The sequence below is a fragment of the Hipposideros armiger genome, unplaced genomic scaffold (genome assembly GCF_001890085.2).
Source record: "Hipposideros armiger isolate ML-2016 unplaced genomic scaffold, ASM189008v1 scaffold_126, whole genome shotgun sequence".
Lineage (NCBI taxonomy): Eukaryota > Metazoa > Chordata > Mammalia > Chiroptera > Hipposideridae > Hipposideros > Hipposideros armiger.
Window position 1 is genome coordinate 371,838 of NW_017731476.1, and position 21,596 is coordinate 393,433.

The 21,596-nt window shown below is 54.5% G+C and overlaps 3 protein-coding genes across 7 annotated transcripts; 2 read left to right on the top strand and 1 right to left on the bottom strand.

Moving 5' to 3' along the window:
• The first annotated feature begins 191 nt into the window (after window positions 1-191).
• On the top strand, window positions 192-4,958 carry IL27 (interleukin 27). 3 transcript variants are annotated; one of them, XM_019648735.1, is made up of 5 exons: window positions 192-332; window positions 2,274-2,446; window positions 2,534-2,650; window positions 3,506-3,664; window positions 4,638-4,958. In XM_019648735.1, the coding sequence occupies exons 1-5, from the start codon at window positions 302-304 to the stop codon at window positions 4,905-4,907; spliced, it is 750 nt and encodes a 249-aa protein (XP_019504280.1). In that variant the 5' UTR covers window positions 192-301; the 3' UTR covers window positions 4,908-4,958. The 3 variants fall into 3 exon arrangements, with proteins under 3 accessions (XP_019504280.1, XP_019504281.1, XP_019504282.1); XM_019648736.1 differs by having other exon boundaries at window positions 2,534-2,632; XM_019648737.1 differs by having other exon boundaries at window positions 2,274-2,386.
• Window positions 4,959-5,034: 76 nt separating this feature from the next.
• On the bottom strand, window positions 5,035-10,400 carry APOBR (apolipoprotein B receptor). Of its 2 annotated transcripts, none has more exons than XM_019648732.1 (4): window positions 10,324-10,400; window positions 6,358-9,333; window positions 6,008-6,273; window positions 5,035-5,917 (listed from the first exon to the last, which is right to left on the bottom strand). In XM_019648732.1, exons 1-4 carry the CDS (start codon window positions 10,360-10,362, stop codon window positions 5,848-5,850), a joined length of 3,351 nt encoding a protein of 1,116 aa, XP_019504277.1. In that variant the 5' UTR covers window positions 10,363-10,400; the 3' UTR covers window positions 5,035-5,847. The 2 variants fall into 2 exon arrangements, with proteins under 2 accessions (XP_019504277.1, XP_019504276.1); XM_019648731.1 differs by lacking the exon at window positions 10,324-10,400 and adding an exon at window positions 9,668-9,848.
• Window positions 10,401-10,513: 113 nt separating this feature from the next.
• CLN3 (CLN3 lysosomal/endosomal transmembrane protein, battenin) lies at window positions 10,514-20,730 on the top strand. 2 transcript variants are annotated; one of them, XM_019648733.1, is made up of 17 exons: window positions 10,514-10,603; window positions 11,341-11,541; window positions 11,720-11,849; window positions 11,996-12,077; window positions 13,508-13,604; window positions 14,347-14,418; window positions 14,811-14,890; window positions 15,028-15,113; window positions 15,621-15,693; window positions 15,775-15,918; window positions 16,665-16,780; window positions 17,601-17,647; window positions 17,730-17,798; window positions 17,893-17,948; window positions 18,086-18,179; window positions 20,131-20,271; window positions 20,383-20,730. In XM_019648733.1, the coding sequence occupies exons 3-17, from the start codon at window positions 11,804-11,806 to the stop codon at window positions 20,500-20,502; spliced, it is 1,323 nt and encodes a 440-aa protein (XP_019504278.1). In that variant the 5' UTR covers window positions 10,514-10,603; window positions 11,341-11,541; window positions 11,720-11,803; the 3' UTR covers window positions 20,503-20,730. The 2 variants fall into 2 exon arrangements, with proteins under 2 accessions (XP_019504278.1, XP_019504279.1); XM_019648734.1 differs by lacking the exons at window positions 10,514-10,603; window positions 11,996-12,077 and having other exon boundaries at window positions 11,058-11,541.
• The last annotated feature ends 866 nt before the right edge of the window (window positions 20,731-21,596 follow it).

Consider the following 21,596-nt stretch of genomic DNA (forward strand, 5'->3'; position numbering starts at 1 on the left):
ACCTACCAGCAAATGGGGCAGAGTGGGGAAGTGAGGGGCAGGCTGGCCCTGGGAGCTCAGTGGGGGTCAGGCGCTTGAATTGACCAAAACCCCAGCTTCCCGCCACCCCCCACGGAACCTCCCACCCCCTCTGGGAAGGGAAATTACATTTCCCCATTTTAGCAAGGGGTGGTGAAGAGGGAAGACTGAGTTAATGCAAAGCTGAAAGTACAAGCAGGACGGAAAGTGAAACCGGGCACAGCCCCCAGTATAAGACTCCCCTGACCTGGGAGATGGCTGGCCATAGAGGCTGGGCCCTGCCATGGGCCAGAAGGCAGGCGACCTTGGCTGGCGTGAGTCTGAGGCCAGGGCTCGGGGCAGAGGGGCGGGAGGCTTGGCTGAGGCTGGGCAGAGGATGGGAGAGCTTGACTTGGTGTGGATGGGGCCAGAAGGCTGAGGGGCAACTGCTTGGCAGACTAAGGATACAGGATACAGCCGATTGGAGGATGGGAGTGAGGCCAGCATGAATGGGGAAGAGGGGTTGGACAAGAGGGGTGGTGGTTTGGCCAGGGCTTGGCAGAGGATGGGAAGCTTTGACTGGATGAATGAGAAGAGTTGGGCAGGCGGTTGACCAGGACCAGGACCTGGCAGATAAATGAAGAGTTTGGTTGGAGTGACAAGCTTGGCTGAGAACTAGGGCTGGCGAGAGGAAGACTAGCAGGAGGAGTTGGCATGAGCAGAGGGCTGGGGCCAAGGAGCCAGCAGCCTCACTGGTCAAGGGTCTGCAGTTTGAAGCTTGGAAGGAGGTCCGGTCTGCAGCTGGCAACTGAAGGTCTCTGGCTGGAACCAGAGCTCTGGGTAAAGGAGCAGATGGTAGGGTCAGGGTAGGGACCAAGGACTAAAGGATGGGGCCCAGGACAAGATTGGACTGTAGAAGGTACAGAGAAGCCAAGGGAAGGGTCGACTCCAGGGGCTCCAGAGCTCAGGCAAAACGTGGAGGGTCAGTAGGAAATGACACAGCTCAATTTTGGGTGGGCAATATCCACCACAGCCTGAGGCTCCCACTCTCCCTCAGCTGGGAAAAACCCCACTCTGCCCGAAGTCTTCAGGATGTCAGAGTGGCCCCCAAGCCAGGGAGCCTGGATCCTAGAGCTCACTGCCCACTCCCTCTGGAAGTCCACAGGGGAAATGGACATAACCAGAAACTTCCCTTGGCCTTTATTGAGAAGGCATTTCGAGGAGCAGAACCCAGGGATTAGAGGTGGAGAACAGACAGGAAAGAGGCCTGGAGAGGTGGGTAAGCAGGACTTAGACACAGGGGCCCGTTTTGGTTTGTGTTTCAAGGAGGATTGTGTAACTCCCGTGATTGCTCGATTTCCTCTCCCTGAGAGAGAAACCACCGAACATGGTCCTCTTCCCAGCGCTCCCTCCCCATGGCCTCCCTTCCTTCTGTTCAAGAAACTGTCAGAAACCAGATGGTCTGACTCCCCCATTTTACAGATGGGAGCCTGAGGCACAGAAAAAAGAGGTGACTTGCACCAGGGAGGAGCCCAAATGAGAAACAGGTTCTGCCTCCCACTCCGGGCCCTTCTCCCCCTCCTGGCACCCCCTGTTCTTCCTGCACCGCAGAGTGACCCAACTGCCTTGGGAAAGGCTGGACTAATCTGTCCTTCTGACTTTCTGAAATAGAGCCCCCAGTATTGCCAGCCACCCCTGGGGTTCCAGTTCAGGCCATCAGAGCTTCCTGGCCAAGTCCCAGGAATCCTTAGCAGAACAGAGCATGCCTGCCCCAGAGCAGGTGGCTGCCTCCTCTGAGCTTCCTGGGGATGCACACAGGCTCTGCACTTGGGCAGATCTGGAATCCAGTCCTGCTGCACTCATCTTCCGTGACCTTGGCAAGTCAACCTCCCGGAGCCTTACTTTCCTCATCTGCAAAATGGGAAGGATACTAGCACCCAGGCCGCCACATAGAGTTGTGCCGTTTATCCTCTGAAAAAAGATGCTTGGCCAAGGGAGTTGGGGGGGGGGGTTGAAATCCAGCCTGAGGGCTGCTGGCAAAGGTGGACCCTTGGTGCAAGCTGTGGGAAAGGGCACTTTCTTTTCATCATACAGAGAGAGAGGCCATATGGTGTCTGCCATAGTTTCCACGTCGTTAGTGGTTTTGAGGGGTTTGTGAGATGCACAGTGCTTGTCTGTAGCACAGGATTGGAAAAGGCCCGTTCCCTTCCTTCCTTCTTTCTCCTGAGTTCTCAAGCTCTCCCTTCATCTCGCCCACCCTCTCCCCGTCTCTTCAGGGCTCAGCCTTTTGCTGCTCTCTTTGCTCCTGGTTCGAGCTGGTGTTTGGGGATTCCCAAGGCCGCCAGGAAGGCACCCTCTGAGCCTGCAGGAGCTGCAGAGGGAGTTCAAGGTCAGCCTCCATCTCTCCAGGAAACTGCTCTCGGAGGTGCGGGCCCAGGCCCACCGCTTTGTGAGTTTCCCGAATGCAACCGGTGGTGCTGGGGATGGGAGGATCCCCCATCTACTCTGGCCCCCACTGACAGACCTTGCCCCACAGGCCGAGTCTCAGCTGCCAGGAGTAAACCTGGACCTCCTGCCCCTGGGACAGCAGCTCCCCAACGTTTCCCTGACCTTCCAGGCCTGGTGCAGTCTCTCTGTGAGTGGGGGGCTGCAGGTGTGTGTGTGGGGGACGGGATGGGGGGAGGTGGGGAGCAGGGTAGCTGGCACTAAGGCTTGGCTGGGATGGAGATAAGGTCAGGAACTGAATTGTGAATTGAAGGTGGATTTGGGGGTAAATTGAGGGATAGAATCTGGATGAGGTTGAGTATGTTATTGGATATAAAGATGAAGCTGAATAAAGAAATGGCATTAGGAAGAGGGTAAGAGTGAAGCTGGGCATGGAAAGGGGTGGGGATGGGAATAGAATGGGATCAGGGACTGAGATTAGTATGGAAGAGGCACGGAGCTGGTGTTAGGGATGAGACTGGGGATAGGGGAGGAATGGAAAGAGAGTTGGGGATGAAAGTGAAAATGACGTGGAGGATGGAAAAGGGATGGAGATTGCTGGTGAGGATTGGCATAGAATGGGGTTGGGATGGAGTTGGAGATGGGAAGGAGAGACGATGGTGAGGCTGGACCTATAGACGAGGGATGGAATTGGGATTAGGAATGGGAATAATGATGGGAAAGAGGTTGGAGACAGGCTGAAAGTAAGTGAGGAGATGGAGCTAGGATGGGATGGCGGAGAAGGGAAAAGAATGGGGTTGTGGGTAGATAGTGATAGGACAATGGACTGAAAATGAGGTTGGGAAAGGCCATAAGTTAGTGATCAAAAACAGTGGGGAAGGGAATGGTGATGAGCAAAGCAAGGGAGTGGGAAGGAGATGGAGTTGAGAACGAGAATAGATATTTGGATGGAATGGGGATTGGCGTTTGGGATGGAAATGGAGCCTGAGAGACGTGGGACTGGATTTTAAGGGGCCTCCTTAGCCTGTGGGCCTGTCTTCACCCCTCCCCTCTGCTTCCACAGGACGCAGAGCGCCTCTGCTTCCTCTCCACCACACTTCGTCCCTTCCAAGCCCTGCTGGGAGGGCTGGGGAGCCAGAGGAGCTGGGCCAGCTCAGAGAGGATGCAGCTGTGGGCCATGAGGGTGGACCTCCGCGATTTGCAGCGGCACCTCCGCTTCCAGGTAGAGTGGCCACCCCACCCTCCCTGATCCCCAGAGACAAAAACTGAGGCTCACTGGCTCCCGTTTTAAACACCCCCCTGCCTACAGGTGGGGTAAGTCTAGAGGGAGGTGCTCCAGATCCTCTGAGTGTGTGCGTGCATGCGTGTGTGAGTATGTATGTGAGAGTGTAAGTACATATGTGTGTAAGTATGTGAGTGTGTGTATAAGTAGGTATGTGTGTATGTGTGTGTATGCATGTGTAAGCATGTAGGTGAGAGTGTGCGTATGTATGTGTGTATGTGCGTGTAAATATGTATGTTAGTGTATGAGTGTGTAAGTATGTATGTGAGTGTATGTGTAAGTATGTATGTGAGAGCGAGAGAGAGAGAGTGTGTGTGTGTGTGTGTGTGTGTGTGTGTGTGTAGCTGCACCAGGCCCTGGCTCCGCCTCCTCAATCTCTGCCTTCTTTTGGGGTCTTGCCCTTAAATGACAGAACAGCTCTGACACACCCAGCACAGCATCCGACATCCGCAGGACCTATGATAAAGTTGGTTTCCTTCTCCCTCTCATCCTCTGACATCACCAGGTCCTCCTGAACATTTCAGAGGGAAATAGGAATTTTACCATTACTAAAAGGAGAATCGAAAATGCAAGCAACATAAAAAACTAGTTATATCGCCTTTCTGCCCATGTCTGATCCTAAGACAACTCTTTAGAGAGGAACTTCCGGAACCCCAAGTGCCTGGTGCATTCCTGGATGAGTGAGCCAGCTCCCTCTGTGAGCATCGCTTCGCTCTGTGACCCCATTTCCTTGAATCCCCAAATCAGGCAGGACACATGAGTTGATGACGCAATGGAAGGTCTGATGCTGGGGTTGTCCAGGGAAATCATGACCTTGTGGTGTCTGGGGTCATCCCCTAGTGACAATAAAGGATCAAGGGCTCGCTCAGGCTCTCAGCCTGGCCACTTTTGGACCATGGGCCTCTCCTCACAGGTGCTGGCTGCAGGACTCCACCTCCCCGAGGAAGAGGAGGGTGAGGAGGGGAAGGGGCTGCCCCCAGGGGCTCTGGGCGGCCCCTCCCAGATGTCAGCCCAGGTACCCTGGCCCCGGCTCCTGTTCACCTATCAGATGCTGCACTCCCTGGAACTCGTCTTGTCTCGGGCCGTGAGGGACTTGCTGCTGCTCTCCCAGGCTGGGAACCCAGCCCAGGTCTTGGGGTGTGCTACACTGGCTGGCTCCCGGCCCCAAGGGGGTGGTTTCTAGCCTCTCTTCATCTGCGAGGCTTTTAAGACTGGAGCCTGAACCAACAGGAGAGCCTCCAGCTTAAACAACGCGGGACTCCCCCAACCTCCCTTCCCAGACCCTACCCAATAACTTAAGGCCCCTCCAGTTTCAGCTGGATATTTATTTCTTGGATATTTATTTATTGTTTAGGGAAATGATGGTTTATTTATTGTTTCAGGGCCTGCTGGTTGTCCTTGGGTGAGGCCGCCATGCTGGGTGCCTAATAAAGCACTCTCCCCCTCTCTGTGCCTCAGCTTCTTTTCAGAGAAGGGGTGTCTGAAATGGACTCTGCAGCCTCTGGTCACCCCGGACCCCTCTGTTCCTCCATTGTTGGGGTTCCTGGCCCACCATCCCCAATGTTGGCTTGCTCAGTTGTTGTTGGCCATAGTAACCGGCAGAGTTCCGAGGCTGAGCTCCTATTTTGGAAGTTCAAGGTGGCGGGTCTGCTTCCTGTCAATCTGCGATTGCAAATGGAGCTCCACAGGCCCTCCTGCCCCCTTTTCTCAGGGCTGACTCCCACCCCAGAGGTTTGTGTTACCCCTACACAGCCTTCTGAGGGTTTGGGGAGGGATTTGGGGGGCAGGGTGGGGAGCAGGGGTAGTCAGAGAAAGAAGGCTGGGGGGCGGGGACTGGCTCTGTCCCCTCTCAGTCCTCTGGAGACAGGTTGGGAAGGTGGTCAGGACAGGCCATGAGGGGTGGTCCCAGTGGGGCAGGTGGTCCATGAGCCGCACCTCAGACTCCTTAAGCTCATGGTTCTTGAAGGTGTCTAGTTCTGTCTGCCCGTGAATGAAACACTAAGAAACTAAGGCCCACAGGGTGGAAAGGGTGCCTCCAAAATTGCTGAGGGGGTCAGGGCGAGCCAGGTTCCACCGAGCACTCTGAGCCTCACGCGGGGCCTGGCTTCCAGGTCTCGGCGCCATCACTGGGGCTTTGGCCGGCCCAGCCTGGCTTGCAGCTCCTGCATCATGCCGGGGTGTGCGAGGCCAAACCTGGGGGTGGAAGACAGGCCATGGGAGCTGGTCTTCAGGTGTCCACAGCCTCCTGCTCATCCCAGCTCAGTCACCTCGTCCTGTGCTTACCCATAGCCTGGGGGTCTTTTCCTGGCTGGCACTGGGGTGCCGTCAGGCCTGGGGGGGCTTGGCTCTGGAGGGTCCTCTGACTGGAGAAGTGTCTGCCTGAGGGCTGACAGCCCTTCCTCTGGTGGGGGGCTGGGAGGCTCGGCCTGCTGCTCGGGGGTGGGGGTCCGTCGGAAAGAGGGCCGGGAGCGACGCTGTGAGGAGCTGCGAGACAGGAGGATACGGCTCCGAGGGACCGAGAGGTCCAGGCGAGACCCAGGAATCAGGGCCTGCAGGGAAGGGGGCACAGAAAATTACGGGTTGGCATGGAGATTCTGCTCTGGTTGGGCCTGGGCCCTCCCTGGAGCCCTCACCTCATTCCAGATGCCGTGAGCATCCTCATCAGCACTTCCTGCAGCCTCTCCATGCAGCTCAGGCTCAGCCTCTGCAGGGTCCTGGTTTGTGGACTGGTCCTCCTGGCTTTGGGCGTCCTCCAGGCCTTCTGGATCAATCTCGTTGGCCTCCTCCCTCTTGCGTCCAGTCAGCTCGACATTCTCCGCATCACAGGGCATGTGTGCCTCTTCCTCAGGGTCATGGTCCCCACGCTGCCCCTCGCTGCCTTGCCCCTGTCCCCTCGTCTGCCATACCTCAGCCTCTTTTGCCACCAGCGTCTGCGCTCCTGGGAGCCCTTCAGCCTCCACTATGGCCATGGTCCCCTCTGCCCTCGCCGCCTGGGAGCCTGAGGTAAAGCCATCTATTCCCCAGCTTCCTTCTGCCACTGCGGATTCCCCAGCCTCTGTCCACTCTCCACCCGGCTCACGCTCCCTGGCCTCAAAAGCCTCTGCTTGGCCATCTCTGCCAGTAACCTCCTCCTCTGCTGAACTCTCCAGGCCAAACTCCTTCCCACCTCTGTTCTCTCCCTCTGCAGCCTCTACCAGCTCCTTACCTCTACCAGTTTCTTCTCTCCCTTCTAAGTCACAGCCTCTCCCAAATGCCCCGTCCCAAGCTTCCCCAGCCCCTCTTTTGGGCTCTTCCCCAGTCCCAGCAGCCCTTCCATCGGAAGCTGCCTTATCTTCCACAATCTCGGCAGCCAAAGAACTGGCCCATGTGTCCTCCCTGTCCTGGAGGCTCAGAGCCGCCCCCTCCAGCCTCCAGCCTCCCCCGGATGTGCTGTCTGCCTCCCAGGGCCCTGCAGCCTCCACCTCCTCATCCTGAGTTTTTCTGGCATCTGGCTCTTCCAGTGACTGGCCTGCCCCTGCCTCTGCCCTGTGCTTTCCCCCCAGCTCCGGGCTCTCTGCTCCACCACCTCCTTCCTTTGCTTTCTCCCCTTCTCTTTCTACCTCCAGGACCTCCGGGAGTGCAGACCCTGGGCCTCCTGCAGCCGCTTCCTCCCTTTCTTCAGTACCTACTTCTTCCTCCTGGGTATCCCTTCTCTCTACATCCCTCCTCCTCCAGCTTTCCCAGGCTTCTGCCTCAGAGCTCTCAAGCTTTCCATGCTCCATGTTCCCGGGATATTCCTCCAGGCTCCTTTCTGTGCCCTCTTTGCTCAGGGGTGGACTGTCCCAGGGCTCTTCCTTACTCCTCTGTCCCTCCTCAGGTTGCTCTGTTGGGATCTGGGGGCCACCCCTCAGCTCAAGTTCCTGGGCTTCAGTGACCCTGTGCTCCAGGCCACCACGCTCTACCCCCAATGCTTCTCGACCTATCTGAGCTTCCTCCTCACTCCTCTTCTCCCTGAACTCCTTCTCAGGTCTGTCCTCTGGGGTGGCTTCCAAGACAGCCTCACCCTCAGCCTCGTTTGCCACTTTGTCTGGGGGCAGCTCACCCTCTACAGCCGGGCAACTCTGTTTTTCCTCCTTGGCCTCCTGTGGCTGCAACACCTCCTCCAAGCTGGCTTGGGCAGCCCTGATCTCTGTGTCTGGTCTTTCCTTGGCCTCTTTCCCACCTTGGTCTGCCTGACTCTCAAGGCCCACCCCTACCTCCCCTTCTGACCGCTGGCCTCCTGCATCCTCCCTCCCTGCTGTCTGGTCCTTAGCTGCTTCTTCCACTCCCTCAGTTTCCAGGGCCTGGGTTTGTTTCAGGAACAGGCTCACTTCAGCCTCTCTCTTTTCATCTACCTCATTCTCCTGGTCTCCCTTGGAGGCCTTCTCTAGGGCCCAGACTCTCCCAGTACCCTCTGGGATCCTATCTCCTGGGACTGCCCCACATTCTAGCTCCCCGACTCCTGGGAGGTCAGCCTTCTCCCTGCCTGAGGTTGTCTCAGCCTCCTCTTCATTTGACATTGTCCCAGCCTCTTCCCCACCTGAGGTTGTCCCAGCCTCCTCCCTGCCTGACATTGTCCAAGCCTCTTCATCTGAGGTTGTTCTGGCCTCCTCCCTGTATGAGGTTGTCTCAGCCTCCTCCCTGCCTGACATTGTCCAAGCCGCCTCTTCATCTGAGGTTGTTCTGGCCTCCTCCCTGCATGAGGTTGTCCCAGCCTCCTCCCTGCCTGACGTTGTCCAGGCCTCCTCCTCGACTGAGATTGTCCAAGCCTCCTCTTCATCTGAGGTTGTTCTGGCCTCCTCTCTGCCCAAGGTTGCCCCACCCTCAGATTCTTCCCCTGGCTCCTGTGTCCCCTGTGCCGTGGTGCTTTGGCCATCTCTCACCACGACCACCACCTCTTCTTCCCTCCCAGGCTCTTTAACCCCAGGCTCCTGGGTCTCCTCTGCCACTGCCTCCTTGGTTGCTGTTTCTAATTCCCTGCCAATCCCCGCCACCTTCTGCCAGTCGGCATGGGCCTTCCTCTCAGGCTCCTTGTGCCAGGTCCACTCTGACTCCACCCCTCCAGCCCCCACTGGCTCTCTTGCCCTGACCTCTTCCTCCTCCTCCTCCTCTTGTTCCCAGGTTCTCAGTGTCTCCTTTCTGTTCACTTCCTGCTCATTATGCTCCTGACTCTCCTGGGCTTGGCTGTTCCTAGTTCCACCAGTCTCGGACCCCGCCCGTGACTCCTTTCTGGCCTCCACAGGGGCACTTGGCTCCTGGCACCTGGAGGCCTTCGCTACCTCCCAGACCCCTGTGTCCTGCCTCTCTGCTTGAGACCCACGGGAGCTGCCTTCTCCCCAAGCCCAGGTCTGTTCTGTAGCTGAGCTTCCCTCCTGGCAGCTGCTAGCTTCCCCGGGCTCTCTCAGTTCTCCATTCCCCTTGCTTTGGCTGTCTCCAAGGCCCTCCAGGGCCTCCTGGGCTTCCTCCTCTACAGTCCTCCTCGGCCTTCCTGCAGCCACCTCCCTCAGTTCCTCAGCTGTGTGCGCCTCCCTCCTCTCTGCAGTGGGGACCTCATCTCCTATAAGGTAGGAGACAAAGGTGCTGAAGGAATCCTAGAAGAAAAGGTGTGTATGTGTGTAGGTACAAAGGCATTAAGGACCGGTCCAGCCCTCTCCCTGGGGGCCCTGGGCCAGTGGAACTCTGGATAGAAGAGGGGTGCTGGAGTCTGGGAGGAGAAGGAGAATAGGACCCACAGAAGAAATAGGAAAGGGCCTAGATTAGGGGTATGTGGATGTGAGAGAATTGAAATCCAGGAAAGATTGGGCTAGGAGGCGGCCTGATCCTAGGGAAGGAAACTCAAGTCTGAGGAGAGGCTCAAAGGGAGGAGGGAAGGTGAGGCCCCTGGCAGCAGGGTGAAAGTCTCTGGCATCTCTTTACTCCTCTCACCAATGCTCCCCTCAAGGCCTGATGCAGCCCAGGGAGATGTAGCCGGAGGAAATCCATCCTGTCTGTCTCTGTGTGTCCAGAAGCAATGACTGGTCCCCACCCACCACGACAAGCCGGTCTTCCCCGGGACCCAAAACACTTCCTCTTCCCCTGTCTCCCCCTGACGCATCCCCTACCCAGGCCCTACCCACCTTCTATAAAGCCCACAGCGGCTTCCAGCCCAGGTTGGGGAACGGATGTGCTCCACACAGGCGACCCAGGTGCACATTTGGAGCTAAAGGGTAAGGGAGGAAGCCAGAAAGGAAAAAATGGGAGCAGGAGACCTCAGTTTTGGTGATGGGGGAGGAGGCATTGTGGCAACTGCAGTTCAAGTGACTCAGGTCTCATATTCACACCTCAGCCATTTCCGCCTCCCCCCAAGCCACAGCCACTGTGAGAGGAAGCTGGGGTTTGTGGTTCCTGTTTTGCCTGGGGACAAGGAGTAGGAGTGAGGAGGGGGCTGGTAAGAGCTCTGGCTTCTCGTTTCAGGGTAGTTAATGCTTTCCCAAGGGGAAAAAGGGGCTGGCTTGGTGGCTTCCATGCCCATTCCCTCATCTGTAACCATTCTTGTGAAACAAGGCTTGGCTAAGCTTTGTATTGTGGTTCTTTGCACCTACCTGCCATTCTCCTGTGAGTTCCTTGAAGGCAGAGGCCATGTATGACACGTTGCTGAATTTCTAGAGCCCTGCATGGGTACTGAACCCCATTTTTTCATTGGTTGATTAACTTGGGGAGAAGACGAAAAGGAGGCACATTTCAAACAGCAGTCTGAGGGTCTGGTGATGAGAGAGAGCTGGTGGAGGTGGGGACCAGCTATTGGAAGCCCACAGGAGAGATTAGCAGGGGGAAGGACGTGATGAAGAAAATACAGAATGCTGCTTTACCACCTAGAGGAAGGTAAGAGAATCCACTCCTTATTTGGGACTGTGGGAAGTGATGTCAATTTACACCTCTTCCCCCAACCCCCTCCCTGAGCCCCACTTCCCAATTTCCAATTAGAGGAACTAGATGAGGTCACAGAATCTTGTGTCTTAGAATCATCTGGCCCACGCACCCTTGATGCAGGCAGGAATCCTGCAGCAGCCTGCTCTGCCAAGCACCTGTGTCTGATGCTCTATTTCTTATCGCTAAAACGGTCTCTTAAGGTCACCTTTACGTCTAACTTTGTGTGATCATCAGTAACTTTTCTTTTCTTTCTTTTTATTCCTCATCTGTAAAACCAGGGGTTGGACTACTTGTGTGAAATTTTTTGGTTCTAGGATAATTTGGGAAAGGGATCTCTTAACGCCTGGGATACTGCCAACTGATAATCCATGCAATCCTCTTAAGTGGGTATTATCTTTATTTTCAGTTTCTAAAGCGATCTAAGGACAACAGATAAACAGATAGTAATAAGTATGACCTAAGACTGGCGGCCTTAGTGCCGGGTCAGAATCTAGTCTCGTCTGGGGGGGGAAAAAAAAAGAGAGAGAGCGCGCGAGAGAAACCAGGCGGCCATATTTGTTTCTGGCAAGTGAGGGCCTCGGGAGGAGCTGAAGCCGCTCGCAGCCATGATTAGTGCTGGCACCACACGGGCACCGCCTTGGACGCCGCTAACCTGACGTCAGGCCTCTCGCCTATCCCACCCGCTCCAGTTTTAAGCCAGCCCTTCCCGGGGTTCTGTCGGCCTCTCTCGGTTACCACACCCCGAAGCTGGCAAGACCTAAAGCGGAGATAGAGAGAAGACCCGGAAGTGGTGAGGACCTCGCAGCACGTGATGGGGGAAGCCGCCGGCGCTGTCACGTGACCCGCCAACCTGTTGTTCCTTGGTGCGGAAAGCTCAGCTGCTCTTAAAGGTACAGGCCGCCGGGCCCCTGCTTTAGAGGGGGCGGGGGCAGCGTCCGACGGGTGGGGCGCGGTGGGCGTGCGAGGGCGCGAGATGGAGGCCTGGGTGAACGTGGTGGATCACGGGGCGTGCGTGCATTAGAGAAGCTGCAGCTGAGCCCTGCGGTCGGGCGTTGATCTTTGTGACAGGTCGCAGACCCTCCCCCGCCCCCTCGGAGCTCCCTCTGAACTCTCGTTGCCTTTGGACCACTCCGGGGACCTGAACTGGATGTCATGGGTGACAGTGCAGGCTCGCGGCGGCGCCTTTCGGATTCCGAGGGTGAGTCTCCCCCGGAGTGACTGCCTGTGCCCCGCGACCCACCTGACGTGCTTGGGAGCTGGCTCCACCCCAGGAGAACACCCGTGGGGCCATCACGCACCTGAGAGTCGGGTGGGGGTCATGCCGTCTATTTCCCGCTCTCCCAGGGGAGGAGACCGCCCCGGAACCTCGGCCCCCTTTGCCGGATCCAGGTCCGAGCGCCCATTGGAAGAACGCGATGGGATTCTGGTCAGTGGCCTGAAGAGTTAGTTCAACAGAAGTAAAAATGGGGCGGGAAGAGGGAAGCAACTGGAGCAAAGAGAAGAAAGGGTTGAGCTGCGAAAAGGGAGCTGAATCCACACATACCTGGGGTGCCAAAAAAATGTATACACGTTTTAAACGGTGATATCTATGCTCAAGCAGTGGTTTGCCATCATCAGACGTGTCTGGACACTGATGGGAACCACTCTGAGCACCTCTTGGAATTGCAGAAGTCAGACGTGACTTGGATTCATCTTTTGTGATCGATCTACACTGAGTATGACAATACAGTGTTTTCTTTTCCTTTCTTAAAATGTGTATCCATTTTTTGGGCACCCTCTGTGTTTACTGAACCAGTTGGTTTTCCCTGAGGCAACTTGTAAATTTCCCAAACTTCACTGGTTTACTTACACCTTCACGTTTTGGCCAGATCCTCTTACCACCTATAGGATGATTTACTTCCTGTTTTTGCTCCAACCAATTAAGTCTTTAGATTTGTAAATACAGGTTTTTGGGGTTTTTTTAATGAAAGAAAACTTTAACTCACCAGCCGATAGTTTTCTAATGTACATTTAAGTAAACGCAGCACTACGTTTTAAAAGCTCATCTACCATCTAAAATCATTTAACTACCGAGCCTTGGGAAATACCTCTAACACTACCCTAAACATGGGGGCCTTAGGTGGGAGATGGGGTTGGAAGCAGCTGCCCACGTAACTGGAAGAGTCACATAGCATCTCTGAGCCTCAGTTTCTCAGCAGTGAAATGGGAAGAGCAGTAGTACCACTTCCTAAGCTTGTAAAGCGGACACACCAAGTTTCTGACACTGGGTCCAGTTCCATTCCCATCACCGAGTGCCACCCTGAGAGATGAGAGTCGCAAACAAGATCCTTCGTGGATTGTAAAGGACTTTGGGTATTGTCTTCTTTGGATCCCTTGCAGTACTCTGTGAGGTAGTCAGGAGAGAAATTTATATCCCCGTTTTACACATGAGTAGACAGGCCACTCAACTAGGAAGTGGCAGACTTGGGACCTGAACCTTGTCCTTTGGGTTTCAAGCCCCCACAGCAAGCACATCAGAGACTGAAGGTCAGTGGATAAGAAATGCCCCAGGAACTGAATCGTGGGTGTCAGAGGAGAGAGTCATCAAGGATGACTTCCTCTGAGAAGTCTCAGAGATTAGATGTGAACCTAAGTCTGTGATCCCAAAGCCTGTCTTTCTAACCCTAACACTGAATGGAGATGGGGTGTAGTGATAGAGAAAAAAACAGAGCTGTTTGAAGGGTGCAGAAACGGGGGAGGTTTGGTGCTAAGACTGGATTGATGCCGGTAAGCCTGAAAAGAGGTTAAGATCTGTTCTTACATGTCAGTTGTATCTCAGTAAAACTAGGGCGGGGGGATCTGCCCTACTTACTCCAGGCTTCTGGGCCTTTGCAACAACTTCTCTTACGTGGTGATGCTCAGTGCTGCTCACGACATCCTTAGCCACCAGAGAGTCCCCGGGAACAAGAGCCACGTAAGTGACCCTCTCCGCCACCACCACTAGGTTTCATCCCTGTGGTAAGAGGAGGGACTCACCCTGGGGCAGACGCCTTCTTGAAAAACTCACAGAATGAATGGGGTGGTCAAGGGGATAAGGAGGTCAATGTTCCCAGTCTCCCGGATGCACAAATGCGGATGCCAGCTGGATGGGACCATGGCCTAAAAGGGAGGGTTTCTGAACCCCATTTGGGGCTGGATATTTCTTTGTGTGGTCTGCCCTGTGACTTGTTGGATGGTTAGTAACATCCTTGGCTTCTACCCACTAGATGCCAATAGCAGTCCCTGCCCTCCAGTTGTGACAACCCTGAGTGTCTCAGACATTGCCTGCTGTTCCCTGAGGGGTATAATCACCCCCGGCTGAGAACCCCTTGTCTGTGAGGAGCTGGAGGGTGCATGCCCAAGGGCAGCAGCGGCCACCTGGCAAGGCCAACAGGGAATTTGGTCCAAGCTCAGATTTTCTGGAAACCCAGAATTTTTAAATGAAAACTCCTAAATGTGTTGCCCCAATAAAGTCCACTTACAGGGCCATCTTTGGCCTGTGGGTCATTTGTTTGACATTTCTAAGGAAACCTCCCCCTCCCCATTGTGCACAGAGAGAAACTGAAGTCCAAGCAGCCAGTACTGACCCAAGGCCATCTGTCAAGTTAGAGCAATGCTGAGGTGGGGGCCATGCCCTCCTGCCTCTCCGGGTGAAAGACTTTCTTCTCTCCCATCAGGTTGACCCAGACCCAGTGCCCACCCCCTATAGTAACTCATCTCGATTTGACTGCAACTCCGTCTCCACAGCTGTGAGTACCTAGCTGGTGTTCCTCCGACCCCTCCCACCCCCAACCCCTTCAGCTCTCAGCTTGGACTGTCCTGATTATAATAATTAAGACCGCCATTCACTGAGCCCTTTCTGTATGTGGCATATATTGGCTGGTTTAATTCACACGCCAGTGCTGTGAGCTAGGTACTATAGTCATCCCCAATTTCCAGATAAGGAAATTGACGCTCAGAGAATGGGAATGCCTTGTCACACAGCTCAGGAGTGGCAGAGCTGGGACTTGAGCCCAGATCTGACTTCAGAGCCTATCTCCGTAGCCGGGTCTCATGGGCTGGTTTCTAGCTTTCTTTGGCCTCTTGGTTCAGAGGTTTTTCCCAGGAAGGGCTGGGGTCTCACTCTGATCTCCTCTCCCAGGCAGTGCTCCTGGCAGACATCCTCCCCACACTTGTCATCAAATTACTGGCTCCCCTTGGCCTTCATCTGCTGCCCTACAGGTCTGGGTGGGCGTGGCAGGAGGAAGGGCAGGTGGGATCTTAGAGTGGGGGGGACCAGGAGGGCAGAGGTGGTGGGGGGAGGGCTGGGAGCTGAGAGCAGAACCTGACCTCCCCGCTTCTCTCCCCTATCTCCTCAGCCCCCGGGTTCTCGTCAGTGGGGCCTGTGCGGCTGGAAGCTTCATCCTGGTTGCCTTTTCTCAGTCAGTGGGGACCAGCCTGTGTGGTGAGCGTGAGGTTTTGTGTCAGGTGCGGGGGGCTCAGAGGACCTGCAACAGAACATTAGTGGGGGCAGCCTCCCCATTTCCCCGGAGGAAGGAGGTTCTTTTTGTAACCCCCAGAAGCTTCTAGGACTGCACAAGTAGGAAATGGGAGATGAGGTCAATTTGGAGGGGTAGGTGGTGGGTGAGGTGGAAGGAAATGGATGGGTTAGATGGAGACTGAGATGGGCAGAGAAACCATGACTCCTGTGACACGGGTGGAGGAGGCGTCCAGGATGAGTTCTTGCCTCTGGTCTGGTAAGAGGGTGGATGAAATTACCACTCCCTGTGAGAGGGCCTGCAGAGGAGGGGTCGGTTCTGCTGCAGACCTGGAGCCCCCCACCCGACCACAGATCCTTTTCCAGCCCCTCTGAGCTGAGCTAACACAGAAGAGGCCGTGACCAGACACCTTAGGGGATGGGGCTGCTGGGGAAAAGGTAGGTTGGGCCACCGTCGTGCTTGTCCTCCCCCAGGTGTGGTCTTGGCTAGCATCTCCTCGGGTCTGGGGGAGGTCACCTTCCTCTCATTGACCGCCTTCTACCCCAGGTAAGTGAACAGAACAGGGAGTAGGGAGAGGAGTCCCCTGCTGGCTTCGGTCCTTCTGAGCGCCTGTGTCGTCCCTCTCAGGGCTGTGATCTCCTGGTGGTCCTCAGGTACGGGTGGGGCAGGGCTGCTGGGAGCCCTGTCCTACCTGGGCCTCACCCAGGCAGGCCTGTCCCCCCAGCACACCCTGCTGTCCATGCTGGGCATCCCCGCCCTGCTGCTGTGCAGGTAAGTTGCCCGGGGCGAGAGGAAGAGGGATTCGAAGAGGGAGAACTAGATTGTGATCCCGGTCTTCAGATTCCCGACAGTTACGAGGGTTGGAGGTTCTGGGCTCTGAAAGGCCTGGGGCTGCTGTTTTTTAGCTGTGTGGCATCACCTCTCTGAGCCCCTGTTTTCCCACATCTCACATGGTGGTCATTCTCCTTGTGAGGGTATAGGTGTGATGTATCCAGTGCAGTGTGGTTCCCACAGTGATTTGAGGGGTCTAGGGGTGGACTTTATCGATTTTATGTACATGAGGAAAAGGGTTTAACGAGCCCCTCACACCTGTGGCTTCACAGATTATTGCTTACAGCAAGGCCACGTAGAAAAAGGGAATCGATTTACAGGAAAATATTGAGTAAAAAACATTGTACACCAGAAGGATGTACATATGACAAACAGCATGAAGGCAAAACACAAGTGGTTGAAATTTGGGGAGTTCTGGCCTGGCACGGAATGCACACCTAATAAATGGTAGCTAGAGCAATCCTTAGAATAATAATGTCGAGAAAACAGCTGACTGGCTTGATGCGAGCTAGGCATCAAAGCAGGGGCCCGTAGACAGAAGCAATAAGGAGACAAATTTCAGCTCCAGAGAAGGGACCATTTTCCACAGCTCTCTGGAGGCAGGCGGTGCCTGAGAAGGTAGAAACACGGCGCAGCCTTGGCCACCTGACAGGCTGTGACCTCATCTTCCTTCTCCCTACTCCTAGCTATTTTTTTTTGCTCACGTCTTCTGAGCCCCAGGACCCTGGAGGGGAAGAAGAGGCAGAGAGGGCAGCTCGGCAGCCCCTGATGAGCAACGAGGCCCCAGAGGAGTCAAAGCCAGGTGGGTCCTCCAGGCAGGCGGTGTCTGTGTCTGTCTCTCTCTGTCTCTCTCTGTCTATCTCTCTCTCTCTCTCTCTCTCTCTCTCTCTCTCTCTCTCTCTCTCTCTCTCTCTGCTTTAGTCTTTTCCTCTCTAACGGACAGTTGGGAGGGGAAGTGGGTGTGTGTGCTGGTTACGGGAAGAGCCAATTGCATTCATCTATCCAAGAAATACTCATTGAGTTCCTATTATGTGCCAGGCATCCAATTGGGGTGCAGTGGTGAGCGAGGTAAGGAAGGGAGGCAGGCTCGTAAACAAATCACTGATTTTGGAGCCGTGCTTTTCACATCCTGATAAGCACTGGAAGCTCCTAAAATAGGGATGTGCTAGGAAATGACAGCGGAGCGGAAGTGGAGAGGAGAAGGTGGTCAGAGAAGGCCTTTTTGAGGAGGTGTCATTGGGCTGAAATTCGAATGACAGGGAGTCCTCCCTGTGGACACAGGGGTACCAGGCAGAGGGGACAGAATGCTGAGGGCCTGGATGGTACAAGCCTGGATGAGTGTTCAAGAAACCGGAAGACAGGGCCAGTGTGGCAGGGGTGGAGACATACAGCTGTCCAGCTATATGGGAGCTGTGAAGAGGTCTCACCTGGCTACCCCCTTTTTTTTTTTTTTAAACCATGGTGAAATATACATAACATGAAGTTTGCCAACAGAACCGTTTTAATCATACAGTCCAGTGCATTGACACTGTGTGCCGGCTGGCTGGTTCTGTCCCACCAGCACCCGTCTGCTGAGCCAACATGCCAGCCTCACCTGCCCTTCTCTCCCTGCCCTTCTGCAGATGCCAGCTCAAGCCTCTCCTTTCAGGAAAGGTGGACTGTGTTCAAGGTATGGAGGGTGGCGGTGGCCTGGCCCCATCTGCAGCCTGTGCCCACCTCCCAGCCTTGCACTGTGTCCTCTGATTCTCTAGGGCCTGCTGTGGTACATCATCCCCTTGGTCCTGGTCTACTTTGCTGAGTATTTCATCAACCAGGGACTTGTGAGTGAGGGCTGCAGAGCGGGGTGGGGGAGTCGAGGCCGAGGCAGGGGTTCACATGTCCCCGTCTGTCTCCCCTGTCCGGTCCCGGCTGCAGTTTGAGCTCCTCTTCTTCCGGAACACGTCGCTGAGTCACGCTCAGCAGTACCGCTGGTGAGAACGGCGAGGGCGGGTGGCAGGATGGGCAGCCTGCTGGGGGGGGGGGGCTTGATGACGGGGCCTGGGATTGGAGGGGCTGTCCTGTGAGGGGGCCATGGAAGGGATCCCTCTGACCCCTGCCCCTGTCTCAGGTACCAGATGCTATACCAGGCCGGTGTCTTTGTCTCCCGCTCTTCTCTTCGCTGCTGTCGTATCCGCTTTACATGGGCCCTGGCCTTGTTGCAGGTACCGAGCGCCCGACCCTCACTCCATTCCTGCCCTGGCTCCCAGAGTCTCTCCCTCAGCAGGAAGCGTTTATTGCTTGCTGTCATGTTCACAGGGAACGGAAGGCCAGCAGGGCTCACATCTGGTGTGTCCTTGGGAGCCAGGCAAACCTGGCTGTGAACCCCAACTTCTGTACTCAGTAGCCGTGTGATGTAGGGCAGGCGTCTGAACCAGTCTGAGCCTCGGTTTGCTCATCTATAAATCGGGCACGGCCCATGTCTACTTCTCAGGAGAGTTGTAAGAAAGAGAGATGAGAAGAATGAAAGAACGAGATTTTGTAGTGTGTTTTCATCAGAATCACTTATTTAACGATTATTTGCACAAGCCTCATGCAGAGACACAGGCTTTCAAATAACATTTCTAACAATAAGAAAATGTACACTTTCTTTTACTCAGCATGGTTAATTATAGAATCAGTGACATTGTGCTCAACAGATTATATATCTCAAGGTGGGTGACCATAGTCAACTGCCCATGGCAAAAGTAATCTATAGCTTTAAGAGAACAAACGGCATCCCTACAACAGTCTAAGCAAAGTACGTGTAGCTAAGCAGCATTCATTGTTTCTACAGCCCGAAGTAACTATTAAGATAAGCTTTCAACCATTATAGGAAAGTCCTTGCCCCCCCCCACCCCCCACCCCCGCTTTTTTTTTGTCGTCCTTGTGCAGGGGCCATGCTAATCTTCTCTGTATCGTTCCAATTTTAGTATATGTGCTGCCGAAGCGAGCACCCTTTCCCCTTTTTAATAAGCTTAAATCTATGACAAGACTTAGAATACGTATAGATAACACTTTAATGTTATGGCAACAGCATACAAATATCTGCTGATTTTCTTCTTTATTTCTTTAAGCAATACTGCCACCCCAAAGTCCCAAAGTGTTGTGTCAATAATTCTTAGGGTTCTTCATGAGATGTTGCTGAAATGTAGCTTTTGGTTTTAGCTGTCATTTTAGCCAACGCTGCTTCATAGAAATCAGGGATTGTAACCACTTAATTCCATGATAAACGCATCTAGTCTAAGGCAGCAGATGAAGTGTCGGCCGGGTTTGGTCACATTGGCATTACCAGGGTGTATGCTTTTAGTGCAGATCTCTGAGCCCCACTCAGACTGAGTTAGAAGCTCTGAGGGTAAGGCCTGTGTGGTAAGAGGGTCCTCAGATGGTCCTCATGCTTGCCAAGCATGCAAACCACAGGGATCCTCTGAGGAACTAGGGTACAGAGGGGGGACCTATATATACCCTTGGGTGAGCTCAGAGAGGCTTCCTAAGAGGTGGGAGCATCTAAACCAGAGTTTCTCAGCCTCAGCACTGTTGACATCTGGGGCAGATCATTTTTTGTTGGGGGCCATCCTGGGCTTTGGGACGTGTAGCAGCACCCGTGGCCCCCACCCACTAGATGCCAGTAGCACCCTCCGTCCCCAGTTGAGACAACCAGGAACATCTCCAGACATTGTCAGATGTCCTGTTGGCAGCACAATCAAGCCCAGCTGAGAACCGCTAGCCTGTTTCCTCAGCGTGGAAAATGGGGTGCGGGGCACAATTTAGGGAGCCCGTTGGGAGGAGCATGAGATCACGGGTGTGAGTGACCCTGATCCAAGCAGAACTGTGAACTGGGGTGACTAGGACATCCCAAGTGAGGGAAGGTGGAATGGCACCTGGCGATAGGAGTGACCAGAGCCAAGGGGGAGGGGGAGAGACCCACAGGTCTGGGGTGCTGGGACAGGGGAGGGAGGAGGCGGGTCCCACATCCCAGGGTCTGTCCGCCTGCAGAGAGTTGGGATTTTATCTGGGCCTGCCAGCCCTCCCTCATCAGCATCTCCCAGAACCAGGGCCACCAGGACAGGATGGCAGCCTCGCTTCCTGCCCACTGCCTGCCCCAGGCTCAGCCCTCCTCTCCACCTGAACCCGTAGTGCCTCAACCTGGCCTTCCTGCTGGCGGATGTGTGGCTCAGCTTCCTGCCCAGCATCTACCTCGTCTTCCTGATCATTCTGTATGAGGGACTTCTGGGGGGTGCTGCCTACGTGAACACCTTCCACAACATTGCCCTGGAGGTCAGCACCAGCTGGGGATGGAGGGGGGTGTGTTTTGGGGGGAGGGTTGTGGGTGGCCCCTTTGGGATGTGGAGGACAGAAGCCTCACCCCTGCTCCCCACCCGCTCCCAGACCAGTGACGAGCATCGAGAATTTGCCATGGCAGCTGCCTGCATCTCTGACACCTTGGGAATCTCCCTGTCAGGGCTCGTGGCCCTGCCTCTGCACAACTTACTCTGCAACCTCTCCTGACACTGGGCTTCTTGGGACGCAGGACACACCGACGGGGGCCCACACTGACTGGAAGGAAGGTCAGAGCCCCGCCCACAGCCCAGAGCCTGTCCATGAACTCCGCCCTCGGACTTCCTGCATGGCCAGGGGCTGGACTGTAGAGAAGTGCTGCAGCTTTCACTCACTGACCTCAGGCAGTTTCTTCTTGGCATTCTGCCCTCAGAATAAAGGCCTATTTTTATCAATTGACTGGTGCCATTTTTCTCCTTGAAAAAAGTTTTCTTATAAAACTACAAGCCCACTTTGGAAATATACAAGAGAGTAAAGAAAGCATTTCAGACTTATTCATTCATTCATTCATTCATTCATTCATTCATTCATTCACTGGATGAGGCAATCTGTGTACATTTTCCTCCACCATGTAAGTTCCAAACATGCAGAGAAGGTGGAAAACTTCGTGCAGTGAGCACTCGTGTCCATGTCGTCTGGGTTATGCAATGGCCATGGAGGAGCTATAGCCGCTCCGTCTCGGACCCAGCCCTCCATCAGTCCATCCTACTATTGTGGTGCCTTCAAAGTTGGAGGCTGACTTGGACGCACTTCCCTCTACGTGCTTCAGCGTGTACGTTATTAACTGAAATCCAGTTTCTGTACAGTCCTTTCTAGGTACAATTTACATACAGTAAAATGTACAAAGTGTTAGGTATTTTTTAAGTAACTGAAGTGGGCTTAGTGTTTCCCATGCTTCACTGTTACCATCTCTACCATATTTGCTACATCTATGCACAAAAACACCTGTATTTACTATTTTTCACTTAAAGTGACTATATATTTAGTTATTTTAAAGGGAAACAATGTTGCTATTGAAATCATGAGTTTGAAATGCTAGTTATATGCTTTTTTCTACGACACATGAGATACAGAACTCTTGGTGTTTAAAATGAACCCCCAGCGCCTGCCCCGTGAGACTAATTTGTGCCCCCACCCACCCCTGCTTGGGGAAACGCGGACATGACGGTTGACAGCATGGGGTTTGGAGGCAGAGAAACCTGACTTTTGGGTCCCAGCTCTGCCCTTCACTAGCTCCATGATTTTGGGCCAGTGTCTCCATTGCT